This window comes from Neoarius graeffei, chromosome 17, assembly GCF_027579695.1.
Source record: "Neoarius graeffei isolate fNeoGra1 chromosome 17, fNeoGra1.pri, whole genome shotgun sequence".
Taxonomy (NCBI): Eukaryota; Metazoa; Chordata; class Actinopteri; order Siluriformes; family Ariidae; genus Neoarius; species Neoarius graeffei.
Window position 1 is genome coordinate 70,618,401 of NC_083585.1, and position 14,739 is coordinate 70,633,139.

At 47.2% G+C, this 14,739-nt stretch overlaps 2 protein-coding genes across 2 annotated transcripts in view; one reads left to right on the plus strand and one right to left on the minus strand.

The window, feature by feature from the left end:
* The window catches only part of rps8a (ribosomal protein S8a), a 403,017-nt gene that overhangs the window by 234,088 nt on the left and 154,190 nt on the right, over positions 1–14,739 (plus strand). The window lies entirely within an intron of this gene.
* acadm (acyl-CoA dehydrogenase medium chain) overlaps positions 6,076–14,739 on the minus strand; it is a 29,310-nt gene continuing 20,646 nt past the window's right edge. The window contains exons 8-12 of the mRNA XM_060897956.1: positions 11,334–11,442; positions 7,850–7,990; positions 7,410–7,505; positions 6,779–7,027; positions 6,076–6,619 (exon numbers count right to left, since the gene is read on the minus strand). Coding sequence (XP_060753939.1) covers positions 6,548–6,619; positions 6,779–7,027; positions 7,410–7,505; positions 7,850–7,990; positions 11,334–11,442 — 667 coding nt within the window. The 3' untranslated portion in view covers positions 6,076–6,547. The remainder of the gene's footprint in view (positions 6,620–6,778; positions 7,028–7,409; positions 7,506–7,849; positions 7,991–11,333; positions 11,443–14,739) is intronic.

Here is a 14,739-nt window from a genome sequence, read left to right on the forward strand (position 1 = left end):
CACAGTGCAGCCTTTACCTCAGAAAAAGCCCGCTGGCATTGCTCTGTCCACTGGACCGGATCTGGTGCCCCCTTTTTAGTGAGATCAGTCAGCGGGCTGGTGACGTCCGAATAATTAGGTATAAACCTACGATAATAGCCAGCCAGCCCCAGGAACTGTCTCACCCCCTTTTTGGTCTTGGGCCTCGGGCAGGCCGCAATCGCTGCAGTTTTGTTAATTTGGGGACGCATCTGCCCATTGCCCAGATACCGTACTTCCACCCGCCCAATCGCACACTTCTTTGGGTTGGCTGTGAGACCCGCCCGCCTCAGCGACCTAAGGATGGCCCTCAGGTGTTGTAGGTGCCGCGGCCAGTCATTACTATAAATAATGATATCGTCAAGGTACGCGGCAGCATAGGTGGCGTGGGGGTGGAGGACCCTATCCATCAGCTGCTGAAATGTAGCGGGCGCCCCAAACAGCCCAAAAGGAAGTGTGACAAACTGGTGTAAGCCGAACGGTGTGGAAAAGGCCGTTTTTTCTCAGGATAATGGAGTCAAGGGGATCTGCCAATAACCCTTTGTCAAATCCAGTGTCGAGTAAAAGCAAGCTGTGCCTAGTCAATCGAGCAACTCCTCAATACGAGGCATTGGGTATGCGTCAAATTTAGACACCGCGTTGACTTTTCTATAGTCTACACAGAACCGGACCGACCCGTCAGCCTTGGGAACCAAGACCACCGGGCTGCCCCGGTCACTGTGGGACTCCTCGACGATGCCCATTTCGAGCATGGCCTTGAGTTCTTCCCGAACCACTTTTTTCTTGTGTTCGGGTAGCCTGTAAGGGCGGCTATGCACTACCACCCCCGGGGGCGTCTCAATGTGGTGCTCTATGAGGTCGGTGCGGCCGGGCAGGGGCGAGAACACGTCCGAAAATTCGGTCTGCAACTGGGCAACCGCCGCGAGTTGTGTCGGGGAGAGGTGGTCTCCACAGGGGACCGGAGAGGTACGTGATGCCAATACTCCCTTTTGAACCTCCAGCCCCAGCTCCGCCTTCTCCGGAACCACTGACACCAACGCCATGGGGACCTCCTCGTTCCAGAGTTTGAGTAGATTGAGGTGGTAAATCTGTAGCGCCCCACCCTGTCCGTTCACCTCACCTCGTAGTCGACGTCCCCGACTCGCCGTGTGACCTCAAAGGGTCCTTGCCACTTGGCAATTAATTTGGAGCTCGATGTGGGCAACAGTACGAGTACTTTATCTCCCGTGCGAACTCCCTAAGGCGTGTACCCTTGTCATACAGGCGGGTTTGCCGTTCTTGGGCCTGCCGCAAATTCTCCTGGGTTAGGTGTGTGAGTGTGTGGAGTTTTGCGCGCAGGTCAATGACATATTGAATTTCATTTTTACTTGGTGAAGGTCCCTCCTCCCAATTTTCTCGCAGCACGTCTAAAATGCCGCACGGCTTACGCCCATATAACAATTCAAACAGGGAGAACCCCGTGGAGGCTTGTGGGACCTCTCGCACTGCAAACAACAAGGGTTCGAGCCATTTATCCCAATTATGTGCGTCCTCACTTATGAATTTCTTAATTATATTTTTGAGGGTGCGATTGAATCGTTCAACTAAACCATCCGTTTGTGGGTGATAAACGCTGGTGAGGATCGGCTTAATACCTAATAACCCATACAGTTCATTCAGTGTTTGTGACATAAACAGGGTGCCTTGATCAGTCAGAATCTCTTTCGGGATTCCAACTCGGGAGATGACGCGGAAGAGCACCTCCGCAATACTGCATGCTGAGATATTGCAAAGAGGCACTGCTTCCAGGTATTGCATTGCATAGTCCACCAGAACTAATATAAAGCGATCTAATGATCTGACCGATCTAATGGCCCGACGAGATCCATCCCAATTCTTTCGAGCGGGGTCTCGATTAACGGTAGAGGGCACAAAGGCGCTTTTGGAATGGCCGCTGGGTTTACTAACTGGCATTCACGGCATGCCGTACACCACCTACGGACATCGTCACGAATCCCTGGCCAATAGAACCAGGCCATTATTTGGGCTAGTGTTTTATCCTGCCCTAAGTGTCCAGCCATGGGATTAAAGTGAGCCGCCTGGAATACCAATTCCTGGCGGCTTTTTGGAATCAAGAGCTGCGTGATTTGTTTTTTAGTCTGAGTGTCCTGCGTCACTCAGTATAATCTATCTCTCATAATAGAAAAATAAGGGAAGGATGGGGTGGCGTTTGGCTGGAGCATTTGACCATCGATTACTCTCACTTGGTCAAACGCATGCCGCAGAGTCTCGTCTCGCGACTGCTCTAACGGGAAATCCGCGAGGGATTCCCTGAGAAAGGGAGGAGGAGCCGGCAGTTCCTCACTCTGATGCGGAGATGACGTAGACGGCTCTGTGACAGCTGCTCCCGCCAAAGCGACACCGGGACCTCCCCTTGCTGAACTACGGCAGGACCCACTCTTTACTAAATGACTCATTAATGCCCCGAATCCCGGCCAATCAGTCCCCAAAATTATCTAGTGGGTGAGGCGAGGATTAACCGCTGCCTTTACTCTAAATTTTTCCCCTCTGAAAAAAATGTGGACTGACACTAAAGGGTAGCTGTGAACATCCCCATGCACACAAAACACCTTCATCCCCTGTGCTCCCCCAGTGCCTTTTCTTGCACCAGGCTTTGGTGAATTGAGGTCTGATTGCAGCCAGAGTCCACCAAAGCCTGATATGTATCCCCTTGGATACTCACCGGTATGCGATACGCTCCGGCCCGATCGAGGGCGGCTCCTGGCGCGTCAGGGATCTGAACCACCGTGCCCACTTCCATCACTGAGCACTGCTGTTGGAGGTGGCCCGGCTCCCCGCAGCGCCAGCAAACCAGCCCAGGCTTTCTGTCTGCACCGGCACTCTGGGGCTCACTCACCTGATGGGGGGGAGAGACAGACACGGAAGTGGGAAACGGGAGGACACCGTGGGTGCGGCGGACCAGCTGTGAGGGAGCCGGCCCCTGCCTCCGCGGTGGGGGAACGGGGCGAGGACAAGACACAGAAGGGGAGAGAGAGAGAGAAAGAGAGAGAAGTGAAGAGGGGATCTGTGATCCTGCCGCGGGAACAGCCGCCAAATGATCCTCCACCAACTCGATGGCCTGATCCAGCGACCCCGGGCGATGGCACTGGACCCACTCCGCCGTTCCTTTGGGAAGTTGTGCGATGAACTGCTCCAGTGCCACCAGGTCGATGACTCCCTCGGCGTCGCGGTTGTCAGCCCTCAGCCACCGCCTGCAGGCGTCCCGGAGTTGCTGGCGAAACGCGAACGGGCGGCCGACCTCCTCTAGGCGCAGAGCACGGAAGCGCTGACGATGTTGTTCGGGGGTGTGCCCCACACACTGGAGGACGGCCCGGCGCAGGTCCACATAGACCAGCCAGCTGTCGGCGGGGAGCTGTTCCACCGGCCACCCCGAGGCTTCTGCTGCTTGTTCAAATAGCGTGAGAAAGGCCTCGGGGTCGTCGTGTGGGCCCATCTTCATTGGGGTGAGGTGGAGGGGACCCGCAGCGGTGGAGATGGTGGCCCCCGCCGACGCAAGGAGGTGCCGGAACGCCTGACAATCTTCCTGTTGCTCCAGCACCAGGGCCCGTTGAACCGTTGTTCTTGCTCCTTTCGGAGGGCGAGCAGCGCCTGGTGCTGGCTCTGTTGGGCCGTGGTGAGGGCGTGGATCAGGTCTGCGAAGGGGGAGGACTCCAAGGGGCTGTTCTCTTCTGTGCTCGGTCCCGGGTTTCGGCACCACTGTAGAAGTCAGCGTGGGTGGGTGGAGCACAGAAGTACGGCAGGCCAGAACTGAGTTCCAGAACTCTTTTATTTTTGCTTTTCAGCTTTAACTTCTCACTCTCTCCCAGTTGCGCGCGCACACACAAAAGTCTTCTGGTGCGGGAGAGAGCTCCCTTCCTCTGCCCTCTCTCTCCTTATATAGGGCGTGGTTGCTGGGAAGACACACAAACACAGGTTAATTCACATCAGGTGTAGTGATTCTGCCACTTACCTTCCCTGACTCCACCCTCTGGTCACAGACCGACGCTTGACCACACCCCCACTGCCACAGTTATCAATCACAGTTGTCATGCCATCTATTAATTTATAATTCAAATTACAGTCCACATACACCGCCACTCCTCCTCCACCTTTATTTTTCCTGTTTATAGAATTAAATTCATATCCAGCCAGTTCGAAATCCACTCCTTTCTCCAGGTCAATCCAGCTCTCCGATATGGCGATTATGCTGAATGGATGAGTAAACTGACTTCAGTATTTCTTGATGTGTTTGAAGTTAGCGTCCATGCTTCTGCTGTTGAAGTGTATTATTGATAATTTCCCCACAGCCTCAGTGGACTGATTGGACTGTTCCTCTGTGTAATGGTGGCGATTGTCATTAATGGTTGAGAAAAAGTTATTGTCCGGGTCTGTGTCATTTTCTGTATCCAGTAGTTTATGGTCAGTGAATTCATGTGGTTTCAGTTCCAGGTTTTCATAATCAACAAGCATTTGCGTGAGCCGAGTAGCGTTCCAGGTAATGGATGAAGGAGTTATTTGGGTGTGTGTCATGGCTGGGTTTGGTGTAGTGTCACGTCGGTATTGATTACCGTACAGTCCCGATAGCATCACTGGTATTTGTCCAAGTCCTCGATGTTCCGTATGACCAGAACTCTCGCCTCCTCTGGTGTCCCGTTCAGCTTGATGAAAACTTTGCAGTTGGTGATCCATGTCAATTGAATTTTGTTTTCTTTCTTCAGATGTCATGCTTTTCTGGCGATGTCAGCATTGCATTTTGTCAGGTGCTCGTTGATGTAGACGTTTGTCCCTTTCAGTTTCCTTCCTTGTTTCAGTAGTGTAGCTTTATGTTTCCGGCTGATGAATCTCATGATGATGGTCTGTTTGCCTCTGGTGTTCCTCCTTGGTAGCGGGTGGCGAGCCTCGATGTTATCGCAGTCCAGGTGAATTCCCCTGGACTGGAGGAAAGCAGCTACCTGCTGCTCCGTGGAGCTCACATCCACCTCCCCAGGCTCCTCCCCACTGATAGCGGTCACCGCCCGAGCGTATGACCGAGGTTTTACCTGGAGCCCGGTGACGACAACGTCGTTCACTCTGGAGTATTGCTCCAGGTCGGCCACTCGGCTTTCCAGGTCGACGATCCACTTATCCTTCTCCACATTCTGGATCCGCAGCATTTTCACCTCTTCCACCAAGTCCAATATGCTCTTCTGCTGCAGCCTGACAGCAGAAACTTCTTCAGTTATGAAGTCAAGTGACTTTTTTATGTCCTTGACTTCCTCAGCAGTGTGGCTCTTCTTTGGACCCATATAGCCTGGTAGCAAGTTGCTGGGACAACCAGCTTTCGCCATCCAGCCTGATGAGCATCAACAACGCTTTTTCTGAGGTCCTCAGAAATCTCCTTTGTTCGCGCCATGATACACTTCCACAAACGTGTTGTGAAGATCAGACTTTGATAGATCCCTGTTCTTTAAATAAAACAGGGTGCCCACTCACACCTGATTGTCATCCCATTGATTGAAAACACCTGACTCTAATTTCACCTTCAAATTAACTGCTAATCCTAAAGGTTCACATACTTTTGCCACTCACAGATATGTAATATTGGATCATTTTCCTCAATAAATAAATGACCAAGTATAATATTTTTGTCTCATTTGTTTAACTGGGTTCTCTTTATCTACTTTTAGGACTTGTGTGAAAATCTGATGATGTTTTAGGTCATATTTATGCAGAAATATAGACAATTCTAAAGGGGTCACAAACGTTCAAGCACCACTGTACATATAAAACACTCAGTTTTGTTTGTGCCTTTTACTAGTTATTAACCAACCCAGTGAAATGTCAGCATCTGATTGGTTTTTGCGTCACTCCTTGGTTTTCAAAATATATTAAAATAACAAAAATACTATATTTTAGATTTCAAATAATGATACACACACACACACACACACACACACACACACACTATAACGCAAATCTAGTACGAGACATTTTTAATATTAGCTTTTAAAATAAAAATAAAAAAAGACAATTATACAATAACATTTCTTTGATCTTTATTATTTTTTTTTAAAGGCATACTGGTTAAAAGATTTACAACTCAAACCTTGTGTTCAACACCATTTCAGTTTTTTCAGTTGTTCAGAAAAACAAAAAAACATAATATACAATCATGAGCAAGGCCAGCGTGTGCATGCATGTGTGTGTGTGTGTGTGTGTGTGTGTGTGTGTGAGATATCTGATACTCCTATAACATTCCTGAAACAAAGTGAACAAATCATTAACATATAAAACCAATGAGAATCCAAATCCAGAGAACAGGAACAGCCCAGTTTCATGATCTGTTAATGTCACTTTACAAACATGAGACGCACTGAATATTAAACGACTCACTAAAGGATTCACTGGTTAAATGGTTTAAAATGAAGGCCCAGAATAACACACGTTAATGTTTAAATTCTGAAGTGTTGCTGCTGTGAGAAGAAGCTCCAGGTCTCCACACTGGTGAATTTCACTGTTTGTATTTTCCGAGATGTTCTCGGGAGATGATGAGCCTCTGGATCTGAGCAGTGCCTTCATAAATCTAAGGAAAGGAACAAAAAAAATTAAAGACAGAAATAACATCATGCAGGCATCTGATGTAAACGTGGAGGTGTTTGATGATGTTTAACAGGAAGTCAGTAAGCAGACACACAGTGACCGTGAAAAGCAAGTTGTTGTTCTGGAAGGTTCTCTGACTGACCTGATAGATCTTGGCATCTCTCATCAGTTTCTCGACGGGATACTCGCTGTTGAATCCGTTTCCTCCAAATATCTGCACGGCGTCAGACGCCACCTGATTCGCGATGTCTCCGGCATAAGCCTTAGCGATGGAGGCGTAGTAAGTGTTCTTCCTGCCCTCGTCAACTTCCCATGCTGCTCTCTGATAGGCCAGTCGGGCGAGCTCCACCTTCATCGCCATCTCGGCCAGCATGAACGACACGGCCTGGTGCTGAGCACGGGGGAAAGAAATAAGCAGAAATACATTTTCAACATGACGACCTCCTCCTCCCTCCATGTACGCTCTCTCTCTCTCTTTCTCTCTCTCTCTCATACACACACATGAAATTTTAGATTCTGATTATTTCTCTACAAAATCACTATATTTTCACATCACATATTAATAAGCTCATCATCATGCTGCTAAACTCGTAACAGATCTGGAAATATTTATTTGAATACTAAACACAAACAGCAAAATAAATAAAAAGTTTAATTCTTGTCAATTGAGTAAAAATAAGCAATTTACTTATTATTTTTCTTTAAAGTATACTGTTATACTATTATTGATTAATATATACATTTATTAATAATAATAGAAGACCGTTCAGTACCTCGGCGATAAACTGACCAAAGGTTTTTCTCTCTAGTGAATATTTAGTTGCTTCATCCAGTGCTCTCTGTGCGAGACCCGTCGCTCCTGCAGCGACCTGAAACACAACCACCGATGTTCCGCGTGTACGCTAGTTAGCTTCGCACCTTATACATGCTCTGTAGATAAAGATTATTATGATGTAATAATTAAAATATAATAAACTAATAAAGCTGTAATTTGTTATACACTTGAGCCCATACGTAACCCCGCCCCCTTTCCCAGTGCCATGGTAACAAAGCTGATGGAGGTACTGATTTACATCAGGACAATACTGACTACAGAAAAGAAAAAAAAAAAAAAGTGTGCGCAGGAGGAACAAATCTCCATTAAACACCCACCTGTGTCTCAGTGAAGACGCTGCGTATTCAGAAAACTGAATTAAACACAGGACAGACTTACAGGAGGGCGTGTCTTGTCGAAGGCTCCCATGGCGATTTTAAACCCCGCCCCCTCTCCGATTAGCACATTCTCTTTCGGGATTCTGACGTCCTCGAAGGTGATGCCGCGAGTGTCTGAGCACCTCTGGCCCATGTTCATCTCCTGCACCGAAGAAACAAGAGAACACCATCACGAGGAACATCAACACGGAACTCCAAAACCACACCGCTATTTAAAACATTAAAGGAACTTCATCATGGCAAGTCCCGCCCAGTCGCTTTAAGAGACACTGGCCACACCCAGTCACTTTACAGTACGTCAGCCCCACCCAGTCGTTTTAACACAGGCTGGCCCCGTTCAGTTGCTTTGCAGTGTGTCAGCCCCGCCCAATCAATCAATTTAAAACACACTGGCCACACCTCATCGCATTACAGCTTCTTCTCCGTGCTCTCGCGGAAGGCGGTCGCACTTCTCTGCCTCTCCCTTCCCTTATCTTTCCTGCTTCTGCTGTCTCGTCTGTCTAGTGTCTATACTTTTGAGGGACTCTCTCCGCACTGCTCTCCAAACTAAAAACCATGGAATTGATAAACTGGTCTCTTCATGCAATTGACACAATCTTCTCGACGAGAAGCCTGGGTTCGGGGGAACCAGCCTGTCCTGCCGGAACGTTCGCAGCTGGCTACACGATGGATGTGTGGGAGCGGTGGCAGGTCGTGTGCCTGGCGGTTCTTTCTGTGGAGGACATTGAAGACATCTACCTATTCGGAACCATGATTACAGGTCTTTTGCTGATTGGATTAGGCATTGCCCTGGTTTACCGAGGAAATCAGACAACGGTGACAGCTGTTCAAAGCCCCATAAAGCTGCCCGACATGACTGAAGCGGTGGGCAGAGCTGTCGGCACTCAGACTGTGGCTATTCAGAACTTGAACCGCAACATGGATAACATCATGGAGAAGCTTTCGGCTTTGCAAAGGAAAATGGATTCGATTCGGGGACCGGAATGGACAAACAGAGTAGTCGTGTAAAGGAATGCGTCTGCTCGCCCCAAGACCAAACAATCCCAGTCTTATCTGCTTTCGGCTCCCTCAGACAGCACTGGCCTCGGCCAAGGCTGTTGCAACAATTCCCCCCCGGAGGTCACTGCTGTTAGACTCTCTTGTATTCCTCCCCCCTCTTCCCACGGTCGCCGCTTTTACCGCCAATGTGACAAGTCGGTAAGCGCCATCTGGCTGAAAGACCGGACTGCTTGTTTGTGCTGGGTTACTTATACCTCCGCCCTCACCCCCTTCCCCCTCGAGTCCCGAGTCATGTGTAAAGTGTACTGTGTTATTTTTGTGCTTATGTGCTGAGGTGTTTTTTTTTTTTTAATGTTCCCACACTGTACTCCCCCCAGGAGCATACAGTGGGGCAAAAAAGTATTTAGTCAGCCACCAATTGTGCAAGTTCTCCCACTTAAAAAGATGAGAGGTGCCTGTAATTTTCATCATGGGTATACCGCAACTATGAGAGACAGAATGGGGGGAAAGAATCCAGGAAATCACATTGTAGGATTTTTAATGAATTAATTGGTAAATTCCTCGGTAAAATAAGTATTTGGTCACCTACAAACAAGCAAGATTTCTGGCTCTCACAGACCTGTAGCTTCTTTAAGAGGCTCCTCTGTCCTCCACTCATTACCTGTATTAATGGCACCTGTTTGAACTCGTTATCAGTATAAAAGACACCTGTCCACAACCTCAAACAGTCACACTCCAAACTCCACTATGGCCAAGACCAAAGAGCTGTCAAAGGACACCAGAAACAAAATTGTAGACCTGCACCAGGCTGGGAAGACTGAATCTGCAATAGGTAAGCAGCTTGGTGTGAAGAAATCAACTGTGGGAGCAATTATTAGAAAATGGAAGACATACAAGACCACTGATAATCTCCCTCGATCTGGGGCTCCACGCAAGATCTCACCCCGTGGGGTCAAAATGATCACAAGAACGGTGAGCAAAAATCCCAGAACCACACGGCGGGACCTAGTGAATGACCTGCAGAGAGCTGGGACCAAAGTAACAAAGGCTACCATCAGTAACACACTACGCCGCCGGGGACTCAAATCCTGCAGTGCCAGACGTGTCCCCCTGCTTAAGCCAGTACATGTCCAGGCCCGTCTGAAGTTTGCTAGAGAGCATTTGGATGATCCAGAAGAGGATTGGGAGAATGTCATATGGTCAGATGAAACCAAAATAGAACTTTTTGGTAAAAACTCAACTTGTCGTGTTTGGAGGAGAAAGAATGCTGAGTTGCATCCAAAGAACACCATACCTACTGTGAAGCATGGGGGTGGAAACATCATGCTTTGGGGCTGTTTTTCTGCAAAGGGACCAGGACGACTGATCCGTGTAAAGGAAAGAATGAATGGGGCCATGTATCGTGAGATTTTGAGTGAAAACCTCCTTCCATCAGCAAGGGCATTGAAGATGAAACGTGGCTGGGTCTTTCAGCATGACAATGATCCCAAACACACCGCCCGGGCAACGAAGGAGTGGCTTCGTAAGAAGCATTTCAAGGTCCTGGAGTGGCCTAGCCAGTCTCCAGATCTCAACCCCATAGAAAATCTTTGGAGGGAGTTGAAAGTCCGTGTTGCCCAGCGACAGCCCCAAAACATCACTGCTCTAGAGGAGATCTGCATGGAGGAATGGGCCAAAATACCAGCAACAGTGTGAGAAAACCTTGTGAAGACTTACAGAAAACGTTTGACCTCTGTCATTGCCAACAAAGGGTATATAACAAAGTATTGAGATGAACTTTTGTTATTGACCAAATACTTATTTTCCACCATAATTTGCAAATAAATTCTTTAAAAATCCTACAATGTGATTTCCTGGATTCTTTCCCCACATTCTGTCTCTCATAGTTGAAGTGTATCTATGATGAAAATTACAGGCCTCTCTCATCTTTTTAAGTGGGAGAACTTGCACAATTGGTGACCGACTAAATACTTTTTTGCCCCACTGTAGTGTGGAGGTTGTTTTTTTCTCCTCCCCTCCCCTCATGTTATTACTGTATTTTTCATCCCTGTCTTTCTGTCCTGTCTACTCCCCCTGTGTCAACTGTATGTATGTATGTGTATATATATGGACGGGTTGACAGCCAATTTCGCTGGTACTTGTGACTAGTGACAAAAGGTTCATTCATTCATTCATGTCGGCCCCGCCCAATTGTTTTAAGACATGCTGGCCCCGCCCAGTCGCTTTAAGACACATCAGCCCCGCCCGGTTGGTTAATTTTACCCCAAGTGTAAAGAACTAAACATTTCTTTCTTCACATCCAGCACTTTAACTTCTTCCTTCATTCTTATATATTTTTTTGGTGTGTATTCTCAGATGCTGGAGCAAACACCTGCCCTCATACACCTGCCCCACACTGAGCACCAACACACTTTAAATTCACTAAACTACCTCTGATGTACTGATATCTACAGAACCCATCACATTCCGGAGATAAAATTTCTCACCTTCCTGCCGAGATGAATTCCAGGAGTGTCGGCGTCAACGATGAAGCCTGTGAAAGCTTTACTGGCCGGGCATTTAGGGTCAGGGTTAGTACGAGTCAACAGGAAATACCTACACACACACACACACAAGTAGTGATTTTTTTTTTTTTAGACTAGAAGGAGATATTAGATTATTTATAAAAATTAATTAACTTTTAAAAATCAGGTTTGAGTCACAGGTTTGAGCACACAAACCCGAGCAGCGAGATTTCCTTAACTCAGTGTCGGAATGCATATGAATATTCATTAGGGACCAAATTAGCATGAATTTTATATTAAGACAACTTTCATGCTTGTTTCACATAAAAACACAAGAAATAAAAACGAGCCATTTTGAGGATAAAATCTAAATGTTTCAGCAGTTATTCTGTCACCTCGTGTATTATTTCATTTAATCGTTGTAACATTAAAGGTCATAGGCAAGGGTCGGAGGTGAAACGTAGAATATCAACTTTATTGTCTAGAAGAACGACCCAAAAAGTGAATTCAATCTTCCTGGTGTCTAATCTGCACCCTAAAATTTAATAAAACGGTTAAAATATACTGTTTTGCCCAATTTCCGAAGGTTTGTTTACATCTCACTTGTGTGCACTTTCACCGCCAGGGGGCGTCGTCATGATGTCATTTAAGCCAAACAGACTGGGAGCAGCGCTGTGTTTACTTGTGAACCGAGCACACGTGTACGGACTTTGGTCGTGAGAGGTTGTGTAAAATGTCTGAAAGCGAGAGCGATTTTGAAGCAGGAACTCTCCAAATTGAATATCGAGAGGTGAAACCGTACATGTATGAACCGATGGCCGTTGCGAAGCAATCGGTGAATGCGGCTCACTGGTTTGACCGCGCGGCCTCGGAATCAGACAGCGACTCGGCCGACTCTGATCGCGGCGACTCCGGACCTCAACAAGACTCGCGCCCAAACGATTTATCCTGGTAATTATGATCAATTCCTACTTTCGTCGTAATACTAAATAAGAGCCCTTTTGAAGAATAATTAAACCGCCTCCCTAGTGGATATAGGGAACGATTACTGGACAGCGCGCCGGTAGGCCACATTAGCCTGCTGTCCGCGGCATTATACTATTTATAGCCGACTCTAAGCGAGGAAATATCCCTCTGTCTCATTCCCACAGTGATTGTACAGGATCCCTCAGGATTCTTGACTTGTCAATTGCAAGCAAAAGTAAAAATGTTTCCCTCCAATCTTCTCCTTTTTGCTTGAGCGTTGCTGCTCCGTTTCTTCTTTGACTGCTTGCTTTTGTTTCACGCGCACAACCCACTCTCTCCGCCTCTTCTCCTCTTTCAGAAAAAAACAACCCTCTGGCTTCACGCACACAACCCTCTCGCTCCGCCTCTTCTCCTTTTTCAGAAAAAAAAAAAACCCAACCCTCTCACTCCACGTCTTCTGGAAAAAGCCAATCCACTCTCTCCACCTCTCTCAGTAAAAGGTAAAAGCTTCTTCCTGAACCGGTCCCGTTGTTACAGTTCACTGCACAGCAATAAGGCATGGGGGGTTTCTTTGGAAATTCCTGAACGCACGTCTGCACTCAAGCCGAACGGCAATGTAAGTAAATGGAAGCGGGCTCAACTCAAGCAGTTTGTTCGTCTTGAATGACATCACGCGCCGAGTGGTCACGAAAATAGCCGAACAGAAATTCACCGCGATCCACGCTAACTTATTTTAATTATTACTTATTAACAATACTTCTTGGGACCAGAAGAAAATCACAGAGGGTTTTTTAACTTATAAATTTTCACGTGTAGGTACAGCCCGTCCCGTCTAGGAACTACAAATCCCATCAACCAACTTCCGCGATGACCTACGTCACGCCTGGGCGGGATCACCAACGTCACATCCTCCATGGCTCTATAAGTGACCCGGAAACTTCCAGTTCGGTCTCTTTGGCGCTGTGGATTTGGGTCACACAGACAAAGAGACATTCTCTCATCGGACTGTCCGAAATCACGACTCCTGCCTGGCAAGAAAGAAGATTCGGCGTGCTTTTGTTTACCACTGGCCACGGTAAAACTACTTAAATCACGCCATCTCACTCAGACTCAGTACGTTTACATGCACATCCAAATCGAGCTGCTGTCGGTAATCGAGCTAAGGGTCCCAGCAGGGGTGCCAGAGAAATCCAATCCTACATGCACACAAGGAAATCGAGCTATTGTGTGAGGTACATTGTGCACCCGAGCCACAGGTGGCACTACACGCCCCATCATGTTGGTACACTTTCGGTTGTCGTCATGAAGAGCTATTCAAGAGTGTAAACAAAGTTATCAGTTCCGTGTTCTCCATTGCGCGTTTTTCTCCCGTCCATGAATTTTAATATATTCAACTCCTTAAGCTGAATGAGCATGAACTCAGTCTCCTCATTGCTCCAGAAGTGCACGTTTCTGCTCGCCATTTTCTCTTCTTCGTTTGTTCCTCCTGCCCTCTTCTGCTGCTCGCTACTACTGTTGTCATGCCGACCGAGGCTGTCGTGTTTCCCGCTTGTGGTCTCGTCACTCGTCACTTCCGGAAGGGGCAGTGCTGAAGTAAGTAGCTCAACTCCGTAGCTCGATAGGGTTTACATGCACTAAGTAGCTCGGCAAAAATCGCATAATCTAGGTCGTGTAGCTCGATTACGAGAAATCAAGTTCGGTTCAATTTCAGCCGAGCTAAGGTGTTTCCATGCCATTTAGAACTTCGATTTCAGTCGAGCAACGGCAGAAATTCGATTTTCTCTATGTGCATGTAAACGCACTGACTGAGTTACAACCGGTTTTTATTTGTTCATTATAAGTAACATTACGACTGCAGCCCAAAGCAGTTAATTAAAAGTTAGAAGCGACCGGATTCCTTCTGACTTGATCGCTGTGCACATTGTTTGATCAGAGACTTTTCCTCATGAACGCTGAAGTTCGGACCAAGAAATTCTCTGCGCTTTCACAGAAGCCTCCACAACCTCTGTGAACTCCAGAAGTTTCGGAAAATCTCTGCATTCTTGCATAGAAGCAAGATACTGGAAGTAAGACTGGCATTTTGGGCAAAACTAGTCTTAGGAATTAGCTTTATGAAGTAGTGTGAATTTAAACTCAGGAACTGTTTAATTGTGCACACTGATCTTGTGTTCTACATTGTTCCCTCAGTTGTTTTTAAGAGATAGGTGTTGCATGCTCTTTCTCTATCCTTTCTAACACCTTTAATTTCATTATTACACATATTTTGACCTCATCAAGGTTTCAGTGGATTTGGTAATGTTCTAGGCTAGTGGGTTAGCTAGCAACCAAGGCTAATCCCTTTGTTCTCCTCAACACCACCTCAACACCCCTTTTGTCTCAAAAGCTAGTGGAATTAGCAATCAGGGCTAATTCCTTTGTTCTC